Source organism: Pan troglodytes, chromosome 11, assembly GCF_028858775.2.
Source record: "Pan troglodytes isolate AG18354 chromosome 11, NHGRI_mPanTro3-v2.0_pri, whole genome shotgun sequence".
Lineage (NCBI taxonomy): Eukaryota > Metazoa > Chordata > Mammalia > Primates > Hominidae > Pan > Pan troglodytes.
Genome location: NC_072409.2, coordinates 2,826,822 through 2,853,524, shown reverse-complemented (window position 1 = coordinate 2,853,524; position 26,703 = coordinate 2,826,822). Strand labels below are relative to the sequence as shown.

The 26,703-nt window shown below is 52.6% G+C and overlaps 2 protein-coding genes across 3 annotated transcripts; both read left to right on the top strand.

Moving 5' to 3' along the window:
• The first annotated feature begins 242 nt into the window (after positions 1-242).
• On the top strand, positions 243-5,559 carry LCN1 (lipocalin 1). 2 transcript variants are annotated; one of them, XM_063787434.1, is made up of 7 exons: positions 243-390; positions 850-980; positions 2,077-2,147; positions 2,725-2,835; positions 3,675-3,776; positions 3,977-4,003; positions 5,368-5,559. In XM_063787434.1, exons 1-6 carry the CDS (start codon positions 301-303, stop codon positions 4,000-4,002), a joined length of 531 nt encoding a protein of 176 aa, XP_063643504.1. In that variant the 5' UTR covers positions 243-300; the 3' UTR covers position 4,003; positions 5,368-5,559. The 2 variants fall into 2 exon arrangements, with proteins under 2 accessions (XP_063643504.1, XP_009455953.1); XM_009457678.3 differs by having other exon boundaries at positions 5,363-5,559.
• A 7,614-nt stretch (positions 5,560-13,173) lies between these two features.
• On the top strand, positions 13,174-19,006 carry PAEP (progestagen associated endometrial protein). The gene is made up of 7 exons (XM_024345970.3): positions 13,174-13,293; positions 13,691-13,830; positions 14,217-14,290; positions 16,305-16,415; positions 17,471-17,575; positions 17,846-17,862; positions 18,606-19,006. The coding sequence occupies exons 1-6, from the start codon at positions 13,198-13,200 to the stop codon at positions 17,860-17,862; spliced, it is 543 nt and encodes a 180-aa protein (XP_024201738.1). The 5' UTR covers positions 13,174-13,197; the 3' UTR covers positions 18,606-19,006.
• Positions 19,007-26,703: the final 7,697 nt, after the last annotated feature.

Below are 26,703 nucleotides of genomic sequence, written 5' to 3'. Positions count from 1 at the left end.
CTTCAGTTTCCCTTCAGGTGAAATCTGCAAATCTGCTCCTCTGGACCTGGTCCTGTCCAAGTGATCCTCTGGAATTAACAAGCTGTTATTCACTAGCCTCCAACAATAATGGCAGGTTATCTGCTCCATTGCAGAACTGGCAGTGGTTTACATCCAGGAAGGGATTGGTCAGTCTCCTGTGCCAGGTCCCTGGGGGACCCTGAGCCCAGCGGTATAAAGGGTGGCTGTGGGAGGACTGGTACAGCCTCTCCCAGCCCCAGCAAGCGACCTGTCAGGCGGCCGTGGACTCAGACCCCGGAGATGAAGCCCCTGCTCCTGGCCGTCAGCCTTGGCCTCATTGCTGCCCTGCAGGCCCACCACCTCCTGGCCTCAGACGAGGAGATTCAGGATGTGAGGCCCGGATGGGAAGGCTGGGCTGGAGGGGGCAAGGGGCGAGGCTGAGACTGGATGGAGACCCCATGCCTCCCCCATCCAAGGAGACCCTCGTTTTTGGGTTGGGCATTAAAGCCCTGCCCTGAGGGAATGGTGGGATGGGGCAGCAGGGGTCTGGGCTGGCAGGGTAGGTGGTGCAGGTGTGCAGAGTGGGCAGGGCTGGGAGGGTGGGGGTCTGGCTGATTTCACTTCTCTCCTGAGGGTGAGGGCTCCTGTGGTCCTGGCCGACTTGCGGGGGCTGGAGCCACCTTCAAATGGGCCTGGCGAGGGTGCTGGGTGTTTTCTGGGTGGGTTAGATTGGGGGATGTTCCCCGTTTCCAGCCCTCGGGGTGCGGTAGAGTCTAGTGGCTGAAGGCCAGGGAAGGGGAAGGCTCTGGAGCAGTCGGCCTGAGCCTGATAGAGAGGGGCCTTCTCCAGGTGTCAGGGACGTGGTATCTGAAGGCCATGACGGTGGACAGGGAGTTCCCTGAGATGAATCTGGAATCGGTGACACCCATGACCCTCACGACCCTGGAAGGGGGCAACCTGGAAGCCAAGGTCACCATGCTGTGAGTGTCTGCCAGCCGGCCGGGCAGCCTACAACCTGGTCTAGGGCCTTCCCTTTCCCCACCCAGGAGAGCTCTGGTGCTGGGGAGGTGGGCAGACCTGCTGGGAGGCCCCTCTCAGCCCCTCCTGCAATGCTTGAGGGCAAACTGTGCCACTGAGGTGCCTCGGCTGGAGGGGGCCTGAGGGGGCAGAGGCCCCGGATCAGACCCTGTGGGCTACCAGTGGCAGCCCTGGGTACTGCCCACTTCCTCCTCCGACTAGGGAATGTCTGGTGACGTGCAGGCCCCTTTGGGAAAAGGTGTTTACCCCCGACCAGAGTCAGAGCCAGTCCTGGCAGTAAATTTCTGCTTTGGAGAAGTGCAGGGATGGGGCTTGCAGAATGACCAAGAGGGGGCATAGGACACCATGGAGAAGACCCCCTTGAAATCCCTGTGTAGCGCTCACCTGTGCGGCTCTCACCTGTGCTGCTTCCACCCGCGTGGCTCACATCTGTGACTTCCCACCTGTTTGATTTCACCCGCGTGGCTCCCACCTGCACAACTTCCCACCTGTGTGGTTTCACCCCTGTGGCTCCCTCCTGAGTGGCATGCAGTGCCTGTGCTCCGGTCCTGGGGGCTGACCCTTAGGAAGTCACTGACCCTGGCAATGACCCTGATTTTTTTTTTTCCCCCAAAGCCCCTCACTGAACCTTTCCCTCTCTGGGCCGGATGATGATGGATATGGGGCTTGTGCCTGAATGTCTCTAAAAGGAAGAATGCAGCTGGCGGGATGAGGCTCAGGCCCACGCCACAGACGCTGCCTGCAAACCAGGCAGCCTGGGTGCCTCTGGCAGGAAATGTGTTGGGGGCGGGGGGGTTGGGAAGGCAGCCACCAGGAGGAGCGGTGCAGAGCTCCTGGCCACCTCGGGAGACCCCGGGAACTGCCGCATGGGACCCAGAGGGGCTGCTGGTGCCTGGGTCTGAGACGCAGAGAAGCACCCTCCTCCACGGGCCTGTGGCAGACTCGGGGCCACCTTTGCAGGACATTGCAGCATGGTTGCTCCAGGGCCGGGGGAGGCACAGGCCAGGGCCGCTTTGCCAGGGGGCTTCTGTTTTCCAGGATAAGTGGCCGGTGCCAGGAGGTGAAGGCCATCCTGGAGAAAACTGACGAGCCGGGAAAATACACGGCCGGTGAGTCCCGGAGCCTGAGCCAGAGCCTGAGCTTGAACACACGCTGGATGTGGGGGGGCAGCCAGTGCCTTTTTGGGGTGGCCTTTTGGCCTGGGAAGCCTTTTGCTGCCTTCTGACTCCACTAAAAGCCCACTCTCTTCTCCCACTGGTCAATTTGCATTAGAGACTTGAACACCTGACCCCAAACACCAGGTGTGGCAGGTTTGTCACGGGGCGGACCCTCTGGGCTTGCCCTGTAGCCCTGGCTGCGGCTCTGGCAGGGCCAGGAGCAGAGTTGTATTTGGCTGCGGGGGGCTGTACCCCAACTCCCACCTCCGCAGACCTCATACCCGGAGGAACCCCCCGTGACTCACTGGTTTGGGATGTGGCCGCCTCTCGGGTGCATCAGGTTCCTGGGAAGTGGGGGTCCCATGGCCTGGGGCTCAGGCCTGGTGGGGAACCTGGGTCAGGGAGCTCTGGGAGGCTGGGAGGGTGCAGGAGCTGCGGGGCTTGCTGGGCCTGGCAACGCACGCTGTCCCGGGATCCTCTCTGAAATCCCTGGTGGCTAATTCAGGAATGTGCTGCTGTCTTTCTGCAGATGGGGGCAAGCACGTGGCATACATCATCAGGTCGCACGTGAGGGACCACTACATCTTTTACTGTGAGGGCGAGCTGCACGGGAAGCCGGTCCGAGGGGTGAAGCTCGTGGGTGGGTCCCGCACCCTCACCCTGCAACCCATGCCTCCTCCTGCCCTCCCTCCTCCCTCAGCCTCCTGCACCCTCTTCCCCATGGGAGAAGCCTCTGGGACCCAGGAACCCACTGCAGTTTTCTTAGGATGAGTTTTCCTGATAAAGGCCTCAATTCCCACCCCTGGAGTTCAGGATTTGGGATGCCCCGGCCTCGGTCTCTGCAGCAGAGGCAGGAAGGAGCCGCAGCTGCAGGCACAGGGGCTCAAAGGTCACACGTGTCCCAGAGTGGGCCAGGCCCTCCCCCGGAGCAGCTCCCTGCAGTGTCATCCTTGAGCGCGTTCCTGTGGGGTGTCCAGCAGGGAAGAGGAACGGGGATGTGAGCGGAAGTCTGCATGGAAAGAACGTTCCAGCTCCCGGGGTTGAATTCTGGACGCGGTGGCTCCCACAGACGGTGGCGCATCAGTGCCGTCCCTGTCAGAGGACGAGGCCCGTGAAGGCTCCTGAGTTCTCCCTGGAGCCAGGGGTGTGCGAATGACAGAGGAATGGGACCCTGGTGCCCCCAAGGGGAGAGGCGCTTCCTCCAGGGCGGGCCTGTCGTGCCGTCCATCCTCACTCCGGGAGATGCTCAGGGATGGACGGAGAGCCCTTCCCGTTCTCCCGGTTCTGCTGCCGCAGGAGCCTTCTCAGCCGTGCATGGCACCCTGGTCCCACTTTGCCAGCCTGAGGGCCTCTAGGTTCAAGTCCCCCCACGGTGGGCGAGGTCCCCTTCCCCAGCCCAGCTCAGGCCTCCAGGCTGGGACGGGGTGCCGTCTGCCCAGTGCTGCCTCGAGCACCCACATCTTGTCCTGGCACCCACAGGCAGAGACCCCGAGAACAACCTGGAAGCCTTGGAGGACTTTGAGAAAGCCGCAGGAGCTCGCGGACTCAGCACGGAGAGCATCCTCATCCCCAGGCAGAGCGGTAGGAGGCATGGCCCTGCAGAGCCCCCCATGTCCCCGCGTGGGGACGTCAGCAGAGCCACGTTGCACGGGCACGTAGTTGTGCTGTGTCTAATTCTGGCTTTGTCCTTCCTGGGGTGGTGGAGCTGGTGGCTGATGAGGGGCCCCAGTCCTGACTGCATTCCTGGGGTCTCCTAACACCTGTGCTTCCTTTTCCTGCAGAAACCTGCTCTCCAGGGAGCGATTAGGGTGAGTGAACAGCTTTAGAGGACATTTGAGAAAATCCAGTTCTGGGGCTCAGTGGTGCTTCCAGAGGCCATGGGGTCTCTCCCACCCATCCCACTCCTACCTGGGTGGGAGATGCCCCACGTAGGCCAGGCAGGTGGGAGCTCTGCTCCTGAGCTGCCCACACTCGGGCATCAGCCTCCGCTCTTGCCCTGGGTGTGACTCCTGGGCAGCTGGGAAGCCCACAGCGCTGAGCCCGCCTTTGCTGGCTGCTGGTGGAGACGGCGTCTACTCCCCAGTCACGTGGGCAGGAGCAGGCGGGAGATTCAGGTTCCTCCTCAGCACCCCTCACCCTCAGCCATGCTTGTGACTCCACTTACCCGATAAGTTGCTCAAAGATTCAGCAAAGCGGCAGGCGTGCCTGTGCTCACTGTGTCACATGGGCCCCTTGCCGGCTGCACAAGGGGACCAGAGTTTGGAGACTAGCCCAAGGTCACCTGCCCAGGTGTGGGCAGAGCCAGAATCCCTGACAGCATCGCTGTCCTTCCCGCACCCTCCCCTTGGCCTGCAGTCACCCTGATTCCACTTCACTCAGCAGGGAGCTCTGTCAGCAGCCTGCGGGGGTGGTCCCTGCTCCATCCGCTCCAATCTGGAGGCTGATGCCTCCACCTGCAGCCCCCAAGAGTCCGTGTGTGCCCCCCACACCATCGCCCCCAAGAGCCCACATGTGCCCACCACACCATAGCCCCCGAGAGCCCGGTGCATGTCCCCCACACCATTGCCTCTGAGATCCAGCACGTGCCCCCCCCAACCATCGCCCCTGAGAGCCCACATGTGCCTTCCACCATAACCCTCAAGAGCCTAGTGTGTACCCCCACCATAGCCCCCGAGAGCCCACATGTGCCCACCACACCATAGCCCCCGAGAGCCCACATGTGCCCACCACACCATAGCCCCCGAGAGCCCACTTGTGCCCCCACACCATGCCCCTGAGTGCCCACATGTGCCCCCACACCATAGCCCCCGAGAGCCCACATGTGCCCCCTACACCATGCCCCTGAGAGCCCACATGTGCCCCCCACACCATCACCCCTGAGAGCCTGCTGTGCCCCCCACACCATAGCCCCCAAGAGCCTGCATGTGCCCTCCACATCATAGCCCCCAAGAGTGCAGCATGTGCCCCCCACACCATGCCCCTGAGTGCCCACATGTGCCACCCACACCATAGCCCCTGAGTGCCCACATGTGCCCCCCACACCATGCCCCTGAGTGCCCACATGTGCCCCCCACACTGCAGCACCCAAGAGCCCACATGCGCCCCCACATTGCATCCCTCTCCCACCCTTGCTGTCCTGGCCTCACTCGCCCTCCCCCCCTTTCCAGGGCAGGGGACACCTTGGCTCCTCAGCAGCCCAAGGACGGCACCATCCAGCACCTCCGTCATTCACAGGGACATGGAAATAGCTCCCCACCCCTGCAGAACCCGGCCGGCTGCACCCCTTCCTACCACCCCCTGCCTTCCCCCTGCCCTGCGCCCCCTCTCCTGGTTCTCCATAAAGAGCTTCAGCAGTTCCCGGTGACTTCGCCTGTCTGTAGGGTCCCTCGGGGTGAGGGGTGCTGGCTGGGTGCTCTTTTGGGTGCAGGGAGGGGGTGGGAAGCGGGAGGAAGGACAGGGAACCAGCCTGGACCCAGTTCTCCCTGGTGGGTGCCGCAGGCCAACAGTGGGAGGGGCCTAGCAGGGGGGTGTGTGCTGGAGGCTGGGCCTGAAGGTCCCAGGGTGCTTCCTGCAGGTCAGCCACCCGCTGAGCTCAGGCTGTAGGGGTTGCAGGGGTGGGGGCAGGGCTCTACTCCTCGGTCCTGCACAAGTAAGACCGGAAGGCCTGGGACCAAGCGCAGCTGCCACCCAGAAGGGATTGGGCAGGGCCACCAGTGTCCTCAGCACTGATGCTGAGTCCGCGAGGCTGGACGTGGGGGGAGGGGACAGCAGCTCAAGGCAGGGTGTCGCTCGGGCTTGAGCTCACCGGGGAAACCAGTCCTGTCCTCCGGGGAACCACACCAGCACTGCCCCCAGAGCCTGGCTCCACGCTGTCCCTCTCTGTGCCTGGGTAGGTTTGGGACAGCAAGTTCCCAGCTTGGGGGCAGCCACCAGAGGTCCCACCTGGCACAGGCGCCTTTCCTGACCCTGGCGGTCTGTAGGATTTAAAGTTTCTTTCGATGGCGCAACATCACACAGTGACGCTGGGAGCGAGGAGAGGCAGACTCTTAGTGACTTGCTGCTCTGCAGGAGAGGGCAGTTGCCAGGCAGGGCCACACGGGGTGGCTTGAGCCTGGGACAGGACAACAGCCTGCAGAGCTCAGGGTAGGGAGCAGAAAGTGTAGCGGGTGACCCGGCTGCCTGTGGCCAGCTAACATGAGTCATTTCTCTGCTCCAGGGCTTAGGGGCTGTCCCTGGTTGTCTGGTACCTGGCCTTGGGGCAATGAGGGCTGGTGGGGAGTGGCCCCCCAGTGGGGCCGTCTGATTAGCGCAGGGCTGCTGTGCGGACCAATCAGCTGCTCAGGAAGAGGCCGGCCCCTAACCAGGCCTCAGTGCTTGATTCTGGCCAGGCATGGTGGCTCATGCCTGTGTTCCCAGCACTTTGGGAGGCTGAGGTGAGAGAATCACTTGAAGCCAGGAGTTGGAGACCAGCCTGGGCAACATAGCGAGACCCCATCTCTTAAAAAAAAAAATTAGTCAGGCTTGGTGGCGCACACCTGTAGTCCCAGGTACTCGGGAGGCTGAGGTGGGAGGATTGCTTGAGCCCAGGAGGTCGAGGCTCTCCCTCATGTCGTAGACCTTGTGACGGCACAGGTGCGTCCTCCCCGCTCTGCCTCATGTCACAGACCTTGTGACGGCACAGGTGCTTTCCCTCATGTCATTGCTGACACGCATCACATCTATATATGCTGGAGACGCCACGACGCAGCACTGCAGAGCATGCTTGAAGCAGTCCCACATGTGATAAAGGAACAGAGAGGGTGTTTTCTCTGTACCCACAGACCTTCTGCGCTGAGTGCTCTTTGATCCTGAGTGTCCTGTCTCCATGCTGATCACGTCCCTCCAGCCTGAAGAATGGCTTTTCTTAGGTAGGTGCCAAAGTAATTGCAGCTTTGGCCACTAAAAGTAATGACAAAAACCCCAATTACTTTTGCACCAACACAACCTAATAGCATTTTTTATACTGCTGGCTGCTGCCCACAGATTGTTTTCTTTTTCTTTTATCTGCATGTGTTTCACTTTGCTTTTACCCTTGAAGGATATTTTCAGCAGACACAGAATTCTCGGCTGGACGTGGTGGCTCACGCCTGTAATCCTAGCACTTTGGGGGGCCAAGGCGGGAGATCACCTGAGATTGGGAATTCAGCTTGGCCAACATGGTGAAACCCTGTCTGTACTAAAAATACAAAAATTAGCCCGGCATGGTGGCGCATGCTTGTAATCCCAGCTACGTAGGAGGCTGAGGCAGGAGAATCGCTTGAACCCAGGAGGTGGAGGTTGCAGTGAGCCGAGATCGCATCACTGCACTCTAGCCTAGGCGGCAGAGTGAGACTCTCTCTCAAAAATAAAATAAAATAAAATAAAAAGAACTCTTGACTGCAGTTCTTTTCCTTCCACACTTTACAGATGCGGTTTCCCTGTCTCTGGCCTGTGTGGTTTCCGGTGAGATCTCAATGCTTAGTCAGCTCATGCTTCTGCTGTATGTAATGTGTCTTTTTTCTCTGGTTGCTTGAAAATTCTGTCTTTAAATGTGGTTTTTGGCACTTTGACTTTAATGTACCTAATGTGTTTTCTTTCTGTTTATCCTGCATGGGGTTTTCTAAGCTTTCTGTATCTGTGATTTCATAAAACTTTTTTCCTCAAATGATTCTTCTGCCCATGATTGCTTTCCACTCCATCTGGAACTCAATTACATGGGTGTTAGGCCTTTGGATATTGTCTCTCAGCTCTCTGAGGCTGTCTCTCTCTCTCTCTCTCTCTCTCTTTAAAGAGACAGGGTCTTGCTCTGTTGCCCAGGCCAGAGTGCAGTGGCACAATCATAGCTCACTGCAGCCTGGAGCTCCTGGGCTCGAGCTCTTTTTGTTTTCAATATTTGTTCTCTTTATTCATAGGGCTGGATTATTTCTATTTATATATCTTCCTGTTGACGGAGGTGTCTCAAGTTTTCTCTTTGCTGTATCTGGTGAATTTTCCTTCCATATGTTGTGATCTTTAGTTTTAGAATATCCCTTTGGTTGCTGTTTGCAGTCACTGTTTCTCTGCTGCCTCCATGTTGGCTCAGAGTCAGTCCTCTTGAGAACGGTCACATTTTCCTTTCTTTATGTGTATAATAATTTTGGATTGTATCCTGAACAGTTTGAATGATGTATAAACTCTGGGTTTTGTTAAGTTTCTGCAAAGAGTGCTGGTTTTTGTTTTTGGTTTTTGGTTTTTGGTTTTTGTTTTTTTAGAAGGAGTTTCACTCTTGTCGCCCAAGCTGGAGTTCAGTGGCACGATCTCAGCTCACTGCAAGCTCCACCTCCCGGGCTCAAACAATTCTCCTGCCTCAGCCTCCCGAGTAGCTGGGATTACAGGCATCCACCAGCAGGCCTGGCTAAATTTTGTATGTTTAGTAGAGACGGGGTTTTGCCATGTTGGCCAGGCTGGTCTCAAAGTCCTGACCTCAGGTGATCCACCCACCTCAGCCTCCCAAAGTGCTGGGATTATAGGCGTGAGCCACCTCGCCCAGCCGACCCCATGCTTTTCGTCCACTCATTGTTTGATAGACACTTGAGTTGTTTACATCTTTTGGTTCTTCTGAACAGTGCAGCCACAAATATGCACACACACAAATATTTGTTTGAATTCCTGTTTTCAATTCAAGCAAAGTTTCTGGGTCATGGGATAATGATGTGTTTAACTTTCTAAGAAGCTGCCAATTGTTTTCCACAGTGGAAGCACCGTTTTCCTTCCTGGGTCTTTTCCATGCCTTCCACTCTGCTTCTCCTTGAGCTCTTGCCTTTCAGTACCCTCTTGGGCACATAGAGATATTTATAATGGGTCTTTAACACCCTGATCTGCTAAGTCCACCATCACTGTCATTTCTGGATCTGTTTCTATCACTCGATTTTTCTCCTGGTTATGTCTCCTATATTCTTGCTTCATTGCCTGCCTGGTAATTGTTAACTGGATGTCATATTTACTTTGTGGATTTCACGTTGTTGGTTTCTTGACGTGGCAGCTGGCCTCCAGGATGGCTTCCGTTGTGTGATGCCTTCCATTGAGTGTGGGCTGGACCTGGTGACCCACTTCTAATAGATATGACAAGGAGGAAGGGATGGCGCATGAGTCAGACACAGAATGTGACATCAGCCCCACTGGTCCTCATACTGCTTATGGTGGGGAACCGTGTCACAAGCAGCCCCAGGAAGAGGCTCGTGTGGCAGGAGCCTGAAGTTCCCACCAGCCATTGTGGTCCACCAGTTCCAAGACATTCTCCAGAGCCCAAAGTCCCGTCCCAGAACATGACCACAGCCTCGTTGCAGACCCTGAGCCAGAACCACCCAGCTGGGCCACTCTCCCACTCCTGACCCTCAGAAATCATTGTTTGAAGCTGCTGTGTTTGGAGACAATTTCTTATGCAGCAAGAAATAACACACTCAATTTTGTTTTTCGTTAAATAATGTTAGACTCCGTGTGGCTACAGTTAAATTATTTTTAACGTGTTGGATCTTCCCAATACTTGCTTTTAATTGTATTCGAATGGGTTCAGAACAGCCCTTGCTAACCCCGCTACCAATTCAGTCTCTTTTTGAGAATTCTGCCCGCTGCCCCGTGTATTCTGAAGGCTTTCTTCTCGGCTGTGTGAGTTCTAAGAGTCACTCAGTTGACCATTTCCGAGGTTTCCTCCCTGCCCCTCTGTGTGTCTCCTGAGTGCTCCATGTAGCCCCTTCTCTCCGAAGCTTTGCCCAGCAAAGTCGAGTCCCTCCGCCTCCCCACACTCTAACACTCTTCTCCTCAGTGTGTGTGGGGTGGCACCCTGGGATCTGTTTGGGTTCGTTTGCCCTGAGCCAGGCCTTGCTGGGGTCCCAGAGCTCAGCACTCGTGTTGTATCTCACAGGGATCATGATCCTTCGCTGCCTGTTGTCAAATATCCAGAAAGCACTGCTTCCGAAATCTCCTGGATTTCTAGTTGTTTAAGGTAAGCAAATACGATACCTGCTGTTGTGTGTTAACCAGGAGGGGAAGTTTGAGTTGTGTTGTTATTTTTTAGCTTTTGTTTTGAAATAACTATAGATTCATGGGAAGCTGCAAAAATAGTACAGAGGGGTCCTGCGTTCCCTTTGCCTGCTGTGCATAGCTACAGTCAGACCTCACATAACTACTGTGTGAAGATTTACATAACCATACATCGTGCAGAACCAGGTCTCATTCCTATTTCACCAGTTTTCTATTTGCTTGTGTGTGTGTGTGTGTGTGTGTGGTTCTATGCAATTTTTTACATGTGTAGATGTGTGTAACCTCTGCGGCAATCAACATATAGAATGGTACATCCCCGCAGAGATCTCTTGTTCTACCCCTTTAGAGATATGCCCATTCCCCAGGCCCAGCCCTTGGCTACCACGAATCAGCTTTCAATTTCTTTTTTCTTTTTCTTTCTTCTTTTTTGAGACTGAGTCTCGCTCTGTCTCCCGGGCTGGAATGCAGTGGCGCGATCTTGACTCACTTGCAAGCTCCACCTTCCGGGGGTCACGCCATTCTCCTGCCTCAGCCTCCCGAGTAGCTGGGACTACAGGCGCCCACCACCATGCCCGGCTAATTTTTTCTACTTTTTAGTAGAGACGGGGTTTCACCGTGTTAGCCAGGATGGTCTCAATCTCCTGACCTCGTGATCCACCCGCCTCGGCCTCCGAAAGTGCTGGGACTACAGGCGTGAGCCACCACGCCCAGCCTCAGCTTTCAATTTCTATAATGTCATTTCGAGAATATTGTATAAACAAAGTCATAGAGTATGCGACCTTTTGGGATTGGCCTTTTTCACTCAGCGTAGTTCCCTTGAACGCCCTCCTGCTGCTGTGGGTATCAGCAGTTCACCTCGTTTTATGGCTGAGTCTCCCATAAGGCAGATGTACTCGTCTGTCTAACCATTCATTCACAAGCAGCAGGCAGAGGCACTCACAGAGGACAGGCGTTCCTCCTGCTCGCTGAGGTTGCCTGGCTCTGGCACGGAGTCGTTTCCCATAAACTTGCTTTCACTGTGCTCTGTGAGTCACCTTGAATTCTTTCCCGTGTGAGATCTAAGAACCCATTCTTGGGGTCTGGACCAGGACCCTCTTTTCCGACAACACTTCCCCCACGCACTGTTCTTGCAGCTTTGTTAAAGGTCTGTTGTTGTTGTGTGTGAGTCCATGTTTGGACTCTCTATTTCCCATTGATCTATGTGTCCATTTCTCTGCCAATACCACACTCTCTTGGTGACTATTGATAATAGTGCTTGTAAACTTGGGTAGACTAACTCTTTATACTTTATTCTTCTTCAAAATGGCTTTAGCAATTGTAGCTCCTTTGCCTTGACATGTAAATTTTAGAAAAAAAAAATTCTCTATATATCTACATATGGTGGGGTGTGGTGGCTCATGCCTATAATTCCAGCACTTTGGGAGGCAGAGGTGAGCAGATCACTTGAGGTCAGCAGTTCGAGACCAGCTTGGCCAACATAGTGAAAACCCCTCTCTACTAAAAATACAAACATTAGCCAGGTGTGGTGGTGGGCGCCTATAATCCCAGCTACTCTGGAGGCTGAAGCAGCAGAATTATTTGAACCTGGGATGCAGAGGTTGCAGTGAGTCAAGATCATACCACTGCACTCCACCCTGGGCAACAGAGCAAGACTCTGCCTCAAAAAATATATATATATGTATATATATGTGTGTGTGTGTGTACACACACACACACATGTCTATAGCTACCTACAAAATATCTTGCTGAGAATTTGATAGGAATTGCATTAAACCTCTAGGTTGAGTTGAGGAGAGCTAACACCTTTGCTGTGTTGAAGCTTCCAGCCCATGAACACATTGTGCCTGTCCTTTTCCTTAGGTCTTTGATTTCCCTTCCTTGGGTTCAGAGTTTAAGTCCTGTCCATATTTGGTGAGATTTTTGCCTACATGCTGTGTGTGTGATTACAAATCCTGAATTTCCAGTTTCGGGTTCTGTCTACTCCTTGACACTGTGTGGGAACACGGTGGATTTTTGTGCGATTGACCTTGCTGACCTCACTCGGTTCTAGGAGGGGTTTTGTAGAGTTCTTGCAATTTTGTACCTGGGCAATGATGTTATATGCGAATAGAGACAGGTATACCTCCCCCTTCCCAATCTGCCTGCCTTTAGTTACCATTTCTTGCCTAGCTGCCCTGGCCAGAATGACCTGCTCTGATGGATGGGGGAGTGGGAGTGGACACCCGTGTCTTGCCTCAGGACTCAGGTGCTCTCCAGGGAATGAGATGCTGGCTCGATTGTAAGTTATAAAGTGATGCTTCCCTGTGGGAAAAAGTGCATCCAATATAGACTGTAGGACAAAGTCTGAAAGTCCACTGCCTCCCATTTCCGCCCCGTCTTGCCTGTGAGTCAGAGAGAAACAGTGCTAACAGGCAGTGTGCACCTGTCCAGAGGCTGGCTGTTTGAGGGACACAGGTGTGCACACCTGGGGATGGCTGAGTGGAAGGTACAGGTCAGGATTATGACCGTGCAGTCAGTCACCCACTGGCATGATGTCTGTGGCATCCTGGGGCAGCCATGGGGCTCTCAGGCTCTCTGCCTGCCCCACAGGCCATACCCCTGCCCTGGGCACAGCTGTCCTCAGAGCTGGCCTCTGACCCGACATTGTCCAGGAGCCCCGACCCAGAAGGTGCTCCCGCCGCTGCCAGCCTGGACCCGACCCAGGCCCCTCCCACCTGAGGCCCTGCCAAGAACTGCCCAGCCCGGACACAGAGGAGGTTCCCGCGTGGACGCAGGGAAGAGCCTCCCATTTCCCCAGTGGAGGAAGCTGCCCAGGGGCCAAGGATGAGTCACAGGTTCGAGGAATCACATGGCGAGGCTGTGGGCGGGGCTCTTGTCTGCCCTCCTCCTACATAAGGCCCCCTGAGCCCACAGTGCCTCAGCATCCCTCTCGCTCCAGAGCTCAGAGCCACCCACAGCCGCAGCCATGCAGTGCCTCCTGCTCACCCTGGGCGTGGCCCTGGTCTGTGGTGTCCCGGCCATGGACATCCCCCAGACCAAGCAGGACCTGGAGCTCCCAAAGGTTTGAGGCTGGGGGGAGCGGGCGCTTTACTGTGGGAGGCCTGGGGTGGGTGGGAGCTGCGGGCAGGCGGGAAGCCCAGGATCTCAGAAACCTACAGGAAGCCCAGAATGGACGCCATGACGTCAGGAAGCCCTCAGCCCTGCTCTCCATCTTTAGGGTGGCCTCTCTGGTTTCCCAGCATCCTAGGTGACTCATTATTTGGACTTTGGAACACTCCTGAGTTAGCACAGACTGGTCATTTTAAGTACAGGAAATTTCATAGCCCAGGATCTGGTAGATAGGAGACAACCATCCAATGCTCACTGTACCCATCCCAGTTAGACTCAGCCCCGCCTGCACCGGGTGCAACGAGAGCCATGGTGGGGTGGGACCGCCGTGCAGCCCAAGGCCCCCTCAGTTGGCAGGGACCTGGCACTCCATGGCCATGGCGACCAACAACATCTCCCTCATGGCGACGCTGAAGGCCCCTCTGAGGGTCCACATCACCTCACTGTGGCCCACCCCCGAGGACAACCTGGAGATCGTTCTGCACAGATGGTGGGTTCCTCATCATTGAGACGGGCTGGGCGGGGGCACAGTCTCCCCCCTCAGGGGTCCAGGACTGGGTGGGTTGGGCGGAGCTGGACTCAGCCCCAGGCATTTTCTGACAGCCAGGGGCTTCACTGTGGCCCTTCCATGAGGGTGGGGTGGAAAACCAGGGCTCCAGACGTTCCCTGTCCCCTTGGATCCCCTGCCCCAGGCTCTGGGCCGACAGCCAACCACACAGTGCAGCCCCGGGTCAGACTGAGGAGAAGGTCTGGGCGGCTGTGGGCCGCGGTGCTCCTTGGACCCGGGGAAGTTCCCGCGGTAACCTGATTTTAGGAGTGACAGTGAAGGCAACTCCAATTCAAGTGGCCACTCATCCTATTGTCACCACCTTTCAGGGAGAACAACAGCTGTGTTGAGAAGAAGGTCCTTGGAGAGAAGACTGAGAATCCAAAGAAGTTCAAGATCAACTGTGAGCGTCCCCAGGCCCCAAGGGCTGGCTCAGTGCTGGCATGCGAGCCACGCTCTCCCAGAGGCGGCTCTGCTGGGGCATGAGGGAGTGGGGCCTGGCCTGTCCCCACTCTCTCTGCTTCAGGGAGTCAGAGTGTTTACTCCAGTCAACCTGATGCTGACCCCAGAGGCATCTTTTACCTGGAGGGCAGGGGAAGTACTAATTCTTGGCATGACATGACTGGATGTGGGTCTGCACTGTGCCCAGGCACAGGGGACAGGTGCTTTGTGTGCACTGTTCACTCTGGCCTCACAAAAGGCCAGGGAGGCTGCAGGCGAGCAGGTGGGCAGCTGGGCAGGTGGGCAGGTGGGTAGGTAGGTAGGTATACAGGTGGGCAGGAAGGTAGGTGAACAGGTGGGTAGGTGGGCAGGTGGCTAGGTGAGTAAGTGGTTAGGTGAACAGGTGGGCAGGTGAGCAGGTGGTTAGGTGAACAGGTGGGCAGGTGGATAGGTGAACAGGTGGGCAGGTGGGTAGGTGGGTAGGTATACAGGTGGGCAGGTGGGTAGGTGTACAGGTGGGCAGGTGGGTAGGTGGGTAGGTGAGCAGGTGGGCAGGTGGGTAGGTGAGCAGGTGGACAGGTGGGTAGGTGGACAGGTGGGCAGGTGAGTAGGTGAACAGGTGGGTGGGTGAACAGGTGGCCAGGTGAACAGGTTGGTAGGTGGGCAGGTGGGTAGGTGAGCAGGTGGGTAAGTGAAAAGCTGGGTAGGCGGGTAGGTGGGTAGGTGGGTAGGTGAACAGATGGGTAGGTGGGCAGGTGGGTAAGCAGGCAGGTGGGTAGGTGAACAGGTGGGCAGCTGGGCAGGTGGGTAGGTGGGTAGGTATACAGGTGGGCAGGTGGGTAGGTGAACAGGTGGGTAGGTGGGCAGGTGGCTAGGTGAGTAAGTGGTTAGGTGAACAGGTGGGTAGGTGAACAGGTGGGCAGGTGAGCAGGTGGTTAGGTGAGCAGGTGGGCAGGTGGGTAGGTGAACAGGTGGGTGGGTGAACAGGTGGCCAGGTGAACAGGTGGGCAGGTGAGCAGGTGGGTAGGTAAACAGGTGGGCAGGTAGGTAGGTAAACAGGTGATTAGGTGAACAGGTGGGTGGGTGAACAGGTGATTAGGTAAACAGGTGGGCACGTGGGCAGGTGGGTAGGTGAACAGGTGGGTAGGTGAACAGGTGGGTAGGTGAGCAGGTGGGCAGGTGGGTAGGTGAATAGGTGGGTAGGTGAACAGGTGGGCAGGTGAGTAGGTGAACAGGTGGGTAGGTGAACAGGTGGGCAGGTGGGCAGGTGGGCAGGTGGGCAAGTGGCTGCTGTTCCCGTGGGCCTGGCTGCCTCCTGTGCACTCTGGGGCTGCAGCTCTGGTCTTAGGCTGAGCTCCGAGGCCTCTCTGGGGGAAGAGAGAGGGGCTTACAGCATGTCCTTGGTCCACTGAATTCTTCCTAACAATTTGCAACATTTTGTTCTATTTTGTTAATTATTATTTTTTTAAAAAGACAGAGGTGGTCAGGGTCTGGGGTCTCTTATCCCCTCATGGGCACATTTTCCCAGCAAATACAGTTTGCTTCTCATGCTTGGGACTTGCCTCAGGCCTTTCTGACCCTGCTTGCCTCCCCAGAATCGAGCCACTCTCCAAGGTCCATTTCTTCTCCCTCTTCCCACCCCCGTGCCCTGTTCCTGTGCCATCTCCCGCCGTCCTCACCCGTACGTGACTTCTCAGTTGGAGTCTCTCCAGGTCACAGCCTCCCTGCCTGCCGTGTCTGCCTCTCCACTGCACACCTGGCCTCTCCCCCTCAGCCGGGGCTCCATGGCCCTCCACATTGCCTCTTCTCTCCTTTTCTCCCTGGCTTCCCTGACCATGGTCCACACCAGGGGCCACGTCCCATGGTGTCAGTGGATGAGGAAGCCACTTAGTGTGGTGGGATGTCCACACACCTGCGCAGGACTCTGCTGAGACGGAGGCTTCATCTTCCTTTTGGTTCTTCTCTTCTTTCCCCAGATACGGTGGCGAACGAGGCTACGCTGCTCGATACTGACTACGACAATTTCCTGTTTCTCTGCCTAAAGGACACCACCACCCCCATCCAGAGCATGATGTGCCAGTACCTGGGTGGGTCTCACAGCACATGAGGTCAACGTGGGTGAGAGGTAGCAGCTACGTCCATGGCTGGGAACCCTGGGGAGCTGACAACTGGCTTCCTGTCCACCTCGGTGCCTGTGGGCTGATTTTTTCTTTCTTGGTTTTTTTTATTTGTTTGTTGTTTGCTTTGTTTTTTTGAGACAGGGTCTCATTCTGTCACTCAGGCTGGAGTGTAGTGGCGTGATCTCGGCTCACTGCAACTTCTGCCTCCCAGATTCAAGCGATTTTCGTGCCTCAGCCTCCAGAGTAGCTGGGATTACAGGCGCACGCCACCATGCCCAGCTAATTTTTGTATTTTTTGGTACAGACAGGGTTTCACCATGTTGGCCAGGCTGGTCTCCAACTCCTGGATCAAGTGATCCACCCACCTTGGCCTCCCAAAGGGCTGGGATTACAGGCGTGAGCCACCACGCCCAGCCAGGCTGAGTTTTTCTCCAGCGGTTCATCGAGTCCTCTGACAAAGCAAGGAGCTGATATAGGGCCGGTGGGACGGTCACCAGTCAAGGGGCTGGGCTTGGTGGAAAGATTAATACTCACTGGACGTCCAGTCAAAACGCCCTGAAACCTATGATGCTGTCGACCAAACGAAGGCCAGGAATACCAAAATAGCCACATAGGCACAGCCCTTCCCCATGTTTCTGAGTGCAGTGTTTCCTCTGGGGTCACACAGGTGTCTTCTTGATCAGCCTCAGCCATGCTTGGTGAGAGCCGGGCACTGGGGGAGGCAGGCACTGTGCTCTCCTGTGACTCTGTAGACACCATCCTAAGCTGTGCAGACCCCAGCGCTGCCCAGAGTGGAGCAGAGGGGGCCGGGCCAAGGAGTGGGAGCTGGGGACAGGGAACCTGGAGGCGAGGTGGATAGAGCCCCGGAGACCGCCCTAGGAACCTACTCGAGACCAAACTCTGCCAGACCTCGGAGCACTGGGGCCTCCTTCTCTGCCCTCCCTCCTCAGGCAAGGCCTCTGGAGCTCCCCAGCTCTCGTGGAAGCCCCAGGGGCCCAGGACTGACCCAGCCTCTTCCACAGCCAGAGTCCTGGTGGAGGATGATGAGATCATGCAGAGATTCATCAGGGCTTTCAGGCCCCTGCCCAGGCACCTATGGTACTTGCTGGACTTGAAACAGATGGAAGGTGAGCTCTGCCTAGGACACGCCCAGCCTCAGCTGGAGGAGAAGCTGCCTCTTTCTCAGCCCGAGCCCGCTGCTAGCTCTGTAGGACTCAGGTCACTCCTTTTTGGCCCCTCCCCTGTTCTCCCCTGGCCTCCTGGGGTGCAGAGCCAGCCTGAGGTGGGGTCCTGCCCTCTCCCGCCATCCTTTCATCCCCTCTCTAGCCCTGGGGCTGCTGTGTCCCCAGCTGTCTCTTCTCTCGCTGACACCTCCACTGTCCCATCTCCTCCCACAGAGCTGTGCCGTTTCTAGGTGAGCTCCTGCCTGGTCCTGCCTCCTGGGTAATGTATCAGCCTCACCCACTGTCTGCGGCTGCCTCTCTGGGCCCCTGGGACAGACCCCACTGTGTCCAGTTCAGGGCTGACCCTGCAGGAGTGAACTGGGGTCTGGTCTTGTGATTCCAGAAAGCCAGGCTGCTGACGTCCCCGTTCACGAGCCCAGCCTGTGTCTTGCAGCCATTGTATTAGTCACGGGCTTGTGCCCTATAGTCAGACCTCGTGCTTTCTTTTGGGGTTAGGGGTGTTGGTTGGAAATGGTGGGGGCTATAGGAGGAGGAAGGAGGATGGTTACATGGAAGGGCATGAGAAGCTGGGGACCTGCAGGTCTTGGTCCCACGTTCTTTTTTTTTTTTTAAGATGGAGTCTCGCTCTGTCACCAGGCTGGAGTGCAGTGGCACAATCTCAGCTCACTGCAACCTCGACCTCCTGGGTTCAAGCGATTCTCCTGCCTCAGCCCCCCAAGTTGCTGGAACCACAGGCGTGTGCCACCATGCCCAGCTAATTTTTGTATTTTTAATAGAAACGGGGTTTCACCATGTTGGCCACGATGGTCTCAATCTCTTGACCTCATGATCCCCCCGCTCAGCCTCCCAAAGTGCTGGGATTTCAGTGCCACATTCTTAAGGGGGTGTCCTCAAGCCCACCACGTCCTTCCAGGGCTCCCCCGAAACACCCTGCTCTTCCTCCCTCTACTTAAGTGACCTGTAAACCCAACAGCTCGTCTCCGCCTCCAGGAAGACTGGACTCCCACCCTTCCACACCTCCAGAGCGGTGGGACTTCCTCCTGCCCTTTCAAAGAATATCGACAGCTCAGAAGACGATGACGTGGTCATCTGTGTCCCCATCCCCTTCCTGCTGCACACCTGCACCACGGCCATGGGGAGGCTGCTCCCTGGGGGCAGTCTCTGGCAGAGATTATTAATAAACCCTTGGAGCATGTCCTGTCTGGATGCGCAGTCACTGCTGGGTGTGGGATTCAGGAACAAGGGCCTGGGGTCGGGGCAGGCCCAGGCCACCGCCTGGCAGAACCGGAGCTGCTACAGACCCATGGGCAGCTTCTGGTGGAGAAAATACCTCAAGTTTCTTATCTACAAAATAGAAGGGTCCACTTTCACAAACTTGTGAAATGTCTAGAAAAATAAAACCAGGACACTCATATCAGAATTGATGAGCCCAGAGGAAAACTCATAGTCTTTAATACTGAAATGGGTTAGCAAGAAATAATTAAAATCAATGAATCTCTAATGAGCTCTTGTTAGAAAAAAAAAAGCCTTAGAATGAGGAAAGTAAGAAAATAGAATGAAGGAAGATAAAAGCAAAAATGACAAAATCAGAGAAACATGTCAAATTCATGCACCTGTGCCCCAAGGTGGGGAGGGGTGGGCATGGTGGGATTTAGCTCACCTGTCAGAAACACCTGGGAAAAAAATTCCAGCAAGTATCAATCACCACAGATTAAGAGAAAATAGATTAAAAGAGTCATAAGGGATTATGCTATTTGACTCCAGAATATATTTTTTACAATCCAAAAGAGATGATTTCAATGCAAATATAAGCATCCAAAACAGATCAGAGAAGACTGGAGACAAAGTAGAGTAGGTAAGGACCCTTCCCAAGGCAGACAGACAGACACAGTCAGAGGTCTGTGTCCCAGCCCAGCCCCCAGCATCGAGAGCAGCCGGGCAAGCGGCCAGGGATCTCATGCTCCTTTCGGGAACAGGTGAAACCAGGCAATGTGAAGAGTCGCAGGCATGTGGAGGGGGCAAAGCTTCCACACTCGTTTCTAATGCTGGGAAAATATCTCCATCAAAACTCCACAAAACCAGGCCCTACCAGGAGTAACTAGGACTTATGAGGCTGTAAGGAACGTCTGCACTGTCTATATAACAAACAGGCCATTTTAACCCAGGCATGGGGGCTCACACCTGTAATCCCAGCACTTTGGGAGGCCGAGGCAGGCAGATAACCTGAGGTCAGGGGTTCGGGACCAGGCTGGCCAAAATGGTGAAACTCCATCTGTATCGAAAATAAAAAAAATCAGCTGGGTGTGGTGGCGGACCACCTATAATCCCAGCTACTCTGGAGGCTGAAGCAGGAGAATTGCTTGAGCCCAGGAGGCAGAGGTTGCAATGAGCCGAGATCGCACCATTGCACTCCAGCCTGGGTGACAGAGCGAGACTCCATCTCAAAAAAAAAAAAAACCCAAAAAACAACAACAAAAACAAAACTCAAATAGGCCATTTCATCCTCATGACTGCCCATGGGGCAGAAGCCCTTACTGTCTCATTGCCCAGTTGGTGGGTGGCACATGGACTGGCAGGGAGTCTAATACCCACACACACAACCATTGCACCTGCTGGCTCCATCACCACACCACACTGTGTGTCGAAGCAAACACCCTGAACAGTACCGGTGCCCCTGGAACCCAGTCACACGGTGAGAGAATCACAGAGGCGTCTACCTGAGCTTCACCCCTGGAAGACATCTCTGGACATAATTGTGTAATTAAAGGATCAAGAATACCATGATTTCTCTGCAGATGCTGGAGTCTGTTAAAAACATTAAAACCCCTTCCCTTTAAGTTCTCTACAAATGGACACAGAGTAAATCTCTAGCACATGTCATTAAGTGAGACAAATGAAGCAAAGAGGCAGGTACATGGTCTTTGCTGACTTTCATATAAGAAAGAATGGAATTAAGACTGTCCACACCTATTTGGAAAAAGACACAGGAGGAATGAATGGAAATTAATGAGTATGGTCATCTCTGAGGATAAAAATGCATGCAGAGGGTAGGAATCGAAGTCAGCCTTTTATAAGTGTAACTTTCATGCAGTTTTAACTTTTGAACCAGTTAACATTTTATGTATTTAAAATATAAAATTAAAACAAAAAGTAAAAGGCGACAAGCCATAAAATGAAAACAGAAATAAATGAAACTAAACCCTAAAATCGACAATTTCAGAGGAAAGAAACTGCTTCAGGTAATTGTTTTTTCTAGTGAAGTGTTTTCCTTGGCTGGCTGCGAAGCAATCCTGTGTGGGGCTTGATCACTGCCAGTATTAGTGGCTGTAAACAGGGATGGAACACACATCCTCATTTCAAAATCTGTGGCTGGACCTCATGCACACTGTGTTGTTAAGAGGATGTTAATTGTGCTACATGACAACTACCTAGCTGCCTGCTGCCAGGGCCTGCAGAGAGACCCTGGCATCTCGTTCTCTCTGATGGTACCCCAGTTTATTCACACTTTGGTCTCTTTTGGAGTATATTCTAGAGCAAAAGGCATTGCCAAGAAATCCTTACTTCAACCCAGTAGTCACATCTATGTTAGTAATGATATTAGTGTTCTATCAGTCAGAGCCCAGTATGAAACAGAGAGCACACAGGAAGTAGATAGTTGAGGGAGGACTCACATACGGAGGTGTGTCCTTAGGGAGACAGGAAAGGATAATGCCGTAACTTGGGGCTTAGGAGTAGCCAAGCCCTTGCCATTTATAGTCACTAGAGGATAAGGGGGATACAGGGTTTTCATGGTGACTGGAATAAACAAAACAAAAAGACAGGAGGAACAAAATAGTGTCTAGAAGACATCATAGTCATTGTAGAAATTTAATGGTTGACAAGGGAATTACTTCAATTCAGTAGCAAAGTATGTCTTATGTAGGAAATAGTATGTAACTAGTTGGTATCAGTGTAACGCTTGCCTCATAAGATGAGTTAGGGAATGTCCCTCTGTTTGCAATTTATGGAAGAGTTTTCGAAAGGTATTGTTCCTTTCTCAAATGGTAGGATTTACCAGTGAAGCCAACTGGGGTTTGAGATCTTGTTGTGGGGAGGGTGGTACAAGGGGAGGGTGGTTAGGAAAATTTCTATCTACAAATTCCATTTCTGTAAGGTCAATTCTGGTGATCCATTGCTTCTTTAATAAGCTTGACCCTTTGCATATTTCCAGGAATTTATCCATTTTGTCCAAGTTTTCAAAATTATTTTCATCAAGTTATTCAAAGTATTTTCTTTTTATCCTTGTAATGTCCATAGGGTCTGTAATGGTGTCCCCTTTCCTTATTCCTGAGAGTAATCATTGGTGTCAGCTGTCTGCTTTTTCCTGATTAGTCTGGCTTGAGATTTATCCATTTCATTAATCTTTTTGAAGATCAAACCAGCTTTCAGTTTCATTGATTTCTCTATTGTTTTTCTGTTTTCTATTTCACTGATTTCAGCTATTATATTGAGTGTTTATTTCCTCCTGCCTGCTTTGTTTTAGACAATTCTTTTTCCAGTTACTCAGATGCTAGCTCAGATTGCTGAATGGAGGATGTTTATGTTGTTGAATATAAACATTTAATGCTATAAATCTTCTCCAAAGTACTGCTTTAGTTCATCCCGCATATTTTAATATATTTTCTTTTATAACATTTTTTAAAATTTACTTATTTTCTTAGAGATGGGGTCTTGCCATGTTGCCCAGTTGGTCTCAAACCCCTGGGCTAAGATAATCCTCCCACCTCAGCCTCCTAAAGAGCTGGGATTCCAGGCAGGAGCCACCACACCTAGCCATATTTTGTTTTCATTTTTCCTCAACTCAAAATATTTTCTGATTTTCCTTGTGAAATTCATCCTTTGGCTACTTAAATATGGTTTGTTTTGTAAAAGAAAATTAAATTTGGGACCCCAAACTCATTTAGCCAAAGGGAAAAGTCACGCCGAGAACTGAGTCACACAAAGCTGCCTCCCCACTTCGGTTACTAAAGAAGATTGGCTACAAGATGAAAGGCTACCCACCTCCCCCTATTTTGCCCACAAGGAAATTCCTGGTGAGCCATGGCGATGCAAATTGACAGCTTATCTTTGCAGGTGCAGTCACCCCAGCCAGCCAGACACAAATGCATATCTGATTGTTTCTGCTGCCCCATTGTGTCTGTGTTATCTTATGTAAAATGCAGATTCCCCACATTTTTCCTCTGCCCCTCCCCTTCCGTTTATATGAAAACTGTGTGCTTCTCAATATCCCACCCTTTCCCCTTTACATTTGGAGACCTCAAAATCATCTTCAGAGAAAGGCGTAGACCTGTCTCCTGGGTGCATCCTTAATTTTGGCAAATAAATTTCCTAAAATGATTGAGACTTGTCTCGTCATTTTCTTTGATGGACAGCTTCATCACCAAACATCTGCAGATTTTCCCTATATCTTTTTGCTATTGATTTCTATTTGACAAAAATACAATTCGTATGATCTCAATTTTCTTAAATTTGGGGGAACTGGTTTTATGGTCCAGGATACAATCTCCCTTGCCGAATGTTCTGTGTGCTCTTGGAAAGAATGTGTAACCAATGTTAGGTGGTTGATAGTTAATTGGTTGAGACAATGACCAAGCCTTCTATATCTTTATGTTCCGTCAACTTTTTCTTTGTTACTGAACAGGGAGAGTTGCAGTCTCCAGCTACTACTGTGGAGTTATACAATTCTCCTTTCAGTTATATCAGCGTCTGCTCCACACATTATAAAACTCTGTGATTCATTGCATTCACAGATTCTCTTGATAAATTTATCCTTGTAAAAGAATGTGTATTTTGCTGTTACTGCATGGAATATTCTCCTATTTTTACATGTTTGAGAGGCATTTGCATTTTTTTCCATGAAGAATTAAATCATGTCCTTTGTCTATTGAGTTCTTGGAGTTTTTCTATTGACTTGTAGGAGCTCTTTATATATTAAGGAAATTAGATATTATTTGTGCTATTCAGTTGTTATAAATAAAGTTTCGGTGCCACAAAAGAAATAACACTTGAATATAAAATTGTCTTTTTAATTCTCAGCAAGGCAAGTTACTTCTATAGAAGCGTGTGCCCTTATAGATGGAGCAATGGTGGGCACACACCTGGACAAGGGAGGGGAAGGCGTTCTTATCCCTGATGCATGTGGCCCCTGCTGCTGTGTCATTCCACTATTGGCTAGGGTTAGACCATACAGGCTAAACTAATTCCAACTGGCTAATTTAAAGAGAGTGAGGGGGTGAGTGGTTTGGTGTGAAAAATGGTTATGACAGAGCAGGTAATCAGAATGTAGTCAGGGTGGAGCAGGCAATCGGAAAAATCAGGTACTTGGCACAATGACATCTCATTCTTGCCACCTCCACTGAGGCAATGTGGAAACAGCAGTGACTACGAAAACAGGTCACATGGCACCAAAAATGGTGTTTGAGAGAAGGAATGATGGAAGGATGGATGGATGGATGGATGGATGGATGGATGGATGGAAGGGTTGTGGATGGATGGTACATGGGTGAATGAATGGATGATTGGAAGGAATGGAAGCCATAGGAGGAGTCAAAAGTGATACTGAACGTGAAAGCACCTTGGCAAGCTGGAGAAGTCATGAAAGTGAGAAGATAAATGACCTATTCAATATGAGTAAATGAAGCCAGCTACCATTCATCCATCCCTCCACCCATCCATTTATGCATACATCAATCTACAATATCCATTATATCCAATTATCCACCCGTCCATCTACCCTTCCATCCATCCATTCACCACCTCTCTACCCCCATCCACCATCCATCCATCTGCCAATCCATCTATCCATCTAATCATCCATCCATCTACCCATTCATCCATCCATCCATCCATCCATCCATCCATCCATCTATTCATCTATCCATCCATTCCATCCAATCATCCATTCATCTATCCATTCATTCTGTTACTGGATGGTGCTGTGCAGTTACAGGCTCTTGGTGTCCTGAATAGAGAATTTGATGTGGCACACACAAATAGCAAAGTAAGCAACAAAAGTTTATTAAGCACAGTAGCACTCTGAGAGAGGGGAGAGTGGGCTGACCTCTGCAAGATGAGATCAGCATTAGTTTGGTATACTTTGGGTCTTTTTATATGTTTTTTTTTTTCTTTTCTTCCCAAGGCTGCCTAATCTTTAGCCAACATCTGCCTTTTGATTAATAGGTTGGTTGCTTAGTTACTTTGGCCCTTGTGCACTTGCTCGTTGCCTCTATCCCATAATTTTAAGTACATAAATGATATGCAGTCCATATGCATGAGCTTTAATGAGCTGATTATCATACGGGGTCATGATAAGGATACTTTTTCTCTCTACTGTGCATGCCTATCTTTGAAGAGCTGCCCCTTACTGGTTTGGTCCAGATCTTGCTGGCCATAGAGTTTCTTTACTTGCTTTTTTATCTTACTTTTGTTTGGCTGCTCAGTTTCTGTCTCCTATCTTGCTTCTTGCTCACCCATCCCTTTGCCTTGCTTCTGCTCTCTGCTTTTACTCATTCTGCCTTTTATCCAACTTCCAATTCCTTTTATTACTTTCCTGCCTCAATTCCACACAGTCATCTGTCCATTGACCCATCCATCCATCCATCCACTCATTCATTCATTCCATCTAATCATTTGGCTACCCATCCATTCATCTACCCATCCATCCATCCATCCATCCATCCATCCATCCATCCATCCACCCATCCATCCATCCATCCATCCATCCATCTGTTTATTTTATCTGATCATCCATACATCTACCCATCCATCCATTCATCCATTTATTCATTCCATCCAATCATCCATGCATCTACCCATTCATCCATCCCATCCAATTATCAATCCATTTACCCATTTAGCCACCCATCCATCCACTGCATATCCAGAATCAGTAAGAGTTCAACTGATGGGGCTGAAGGGGAGCCCACTAGGAGGTGCATCAAGCAATGTACCTTTTTTTCTTTTTCTTTTTCTTTTTTTTTTTTTTTTTTTTTTGAGATGGAGTCTCGCTCTGTCATCCAGGCTGGAGTGCAGTGGTGCCATCTCGGCTCACTGCAAGCTCCGCCTCCTGGCCTCACGCCATTCTCCTGCCACAGCCTACCGAGTACCTGGGACTACAGGCGCCCACCACCACCCATGGCTACTTTTTTCTATTTTTAGTAGAGACGGGGTTTCACCATGTTAGCCAGGATGGTCTCAATCTCCTGACCTCGTGATCCGCCCACCTTGGCCTCCCAGAGTGCTGGCATTACAGGCGTGAGCCACTACTCCCGGCCGCAGTGTACCTATTTTTAAAACACTAATGAAGTTGGGGAATAGAGAAATGGCAGGGAGATGGGACAGGAGGAGATAGGTCTGAAAGATGAGTCATAAGTTACAGGCAAAATGGAAAGGCCAACTGGAGGAAGATGGAAATATTGTTGGTGACACCCAGGGGTATTTGTAGAGGTGTGGGCTTGTTCAGAGGTGTCCTGAAGGTCAGAGCTGTGGGGCATCAGGAGGGAGGTGTCCATTTGGCAGCTACATACAAGAACCTAGAATTTAGGAGATGCACATCGAGGATGAAGCTTTGGAAGTCAAGAAAGCGTGCCCAAGACACCAGGAGAGGCTGAGATCCCCCAGAAGAGGAACAAAAACAGGAGCCATTTTGGCATGGACAGAGATGGAGGGCGGGAAAGGGAGATAGTCAGAATCGGGGGAGGAAGGTGAGAGAGGAAAGCAGAATCCAAGAAAAGCCTTCCCTGGGAAGCACAGACACGGCCTCGGGGCCTGGGGCTGAGAAGCCGGTCAGGAAGGGGCAGCCGGACACGGGGCCTCGGGGCCTGGGGCTGAGAAGCCGGTCAGGAAGGGGCAGGCGGACACTGCCTCTGCTGGTTGTGGGTTCAGGGCTGACGTGGCTGTGACGCACTCTGCTCAGGGTTCAGCGGGTCCTGGGTGCAGTGGTGGAGCTGTCACTGCTCACATCCTCATGGAACCACGTGCCAGTGACGGGGATAGATTTGCAGCCAGCAGCACAGCCAGACACGAGGGGCTGA

What these genes read in the sequence shown, in the direction of transcription:
- LCN1 (XM_063787434.1), top strand. Translation starts at nt 301, where the DNA reads ATGAAGCCCCTGCTCCTGGCCGTCAGCCTTGGCCTCATTGCTGCCCTG. An exon ending in CCGAGGGGTGAAGCTCGTGG is followed by an intron (nt 2,836 to 3,674) that starts GTGGGTCCCGCA and finishes TGGCACCCACAG; the next exon opens with GCAGAGACCCCGAGAACAAC. An exon ending in CCTCATCCCCAGGCAGAGCG is followed by an intron (nt 3,777 to 3,976) that starts GTAGGAGGCATG and finishes CTTTTCCTGCAG; the next exon opens with AAACCTGCTCTCCAGGGAGC.
- PAEP (XM_024345970.3), top strand. Translation starts at nt 13,198, where the DNA reads ATGCAGTGCCTCCTGCTCACCCTGGGCGTGGCCCTGGTCTGTGGTGTC. An exon ending in AAAGAAGTTCAAGATCAACT is followed by an intron (nt 14,291 to 16,304) that starts GTGAGCGTCCCC and finishes TTCTTTCCCCAG; the next exon opens with ATACGGTGGCGAACGAGGCT. An exon ending in CATGATGTGCCAGTACCTGG is followed by an intron (nt 16,416 to 17,470) that starts GTGGGTCTCACA and finishes CCTCTTCCACAG; the next exon opens with CCAGAGTCCTGGTGGAGGAT.